General features: G+C 28.1%; 1 protein-coding gene across 1 annotated transcript in view; it reads left to right on the top strand.

The window, feature by feature from the left end:
• The window catches only part of LOC108578956 (40S ribosomal protein S6), an 11,383-nt gene that overhangs the window by 727 nt on the left and 9,746 nt on the right, over positions 1-910 (top strand). The window contains exons 2-3 of the mRNA XM_017942379.1: positions 258-462; positions 575-720. Coding sequence (XP_017797868.1) covers positions 258-462; positions 575-720 — 351 coding nt within the window. The remainder of the gene's footprint in view (positions 1-257; positions 463-574; positions 721-910) is intronic.

The following is a 910-nucleotide window of genomic DNA, read 5'->3' as shown; positions in this document are numbered from 1 at the left end:
TTGTTAAATATTCATTTTTCTAGACAATTTGAATCATAAATATTGTATTCTAACAAAATATGTGTTATTTTATTTAACTTTGACACTATAAAAAATATTAATTAATTTATCCAAAAATAAAATTTTGAATTCTTAAATTCTTTTTGTCAAATACTAAAATTTTGAAATTCTGTTACTATACAAAAACTATTAACCTTAAAATCGTCTTTTAATATTTTGCCATTATTTTGCTATATGATATATGTACATTTTTTCAGCTAAACGTATCATATCCTGCAACAGGATGTCAAAAATTGTTTGAAATCTCAGATGAACATAAGCTTAGAATTTTCAATGAAAAGCGCATGGGTGCTGAAGTAGAGGCTGATGCTTTAGGTGATGAATGGAAGGGATATGTTGTTCGCATTTCTGGTGGCAATGATAAACAAGGATTCCCTATGAAACAGGGTGTCCTAACTAATGGTATAACTTTAGCATTTACTCATATTTTTTTTATAACAACTATATATTCCCATGCTTTATAACTAATTGTTGTAATACATTAGCTGTATTGATTTTACTGTATTATCATTAGGGCGTGTACGTTTGTTGCTATCAAAAGGACATTCATGCTACAGACCTAGGCGTGATGGTGAACGTAAACGTAAATCTGTCCGTGGGTGCATTGTTGATGCTAATCTTTCAGTGCTTGCTCTTGTCATTGTTAAGAAGGGAGAAAAGGTATTGTTTTGTTTCACATAATCATTTATTAACCATGTTTTAAGGATGTATTTAAGAACTTACTTATTATCTTATGAAACTACTGTAAACATGGTAGATTAAATGTCATTTTTAGATTTGAGAAATTGTATTATATAATTTATATTTTTTCTCAATGTGCGAATGATACATTTCTAAATTGAATTGTAGT

Source organism: Habropoda laboriosa, unplaced genomic scaffold (assembly GCF_001263275.1).
Source record: "Habropoda laboriosa isolate 0110345459 unplaced genomic scaffold, ASM126327v1 scaffold30, whole genome shotgun sequence".
Classification (NCBI taxonomy): domain Eukaryota; kingdom Metazoa; phylum Arthropoda; class Insecta; order Hymenoptera; family Apidae; genus Habropoda; species Habropoda laboriosa.
Note: the sequence above shows the minus strand (reverse complement) of the source record. Positions and strands in the feature narration are given on the sequence as shown.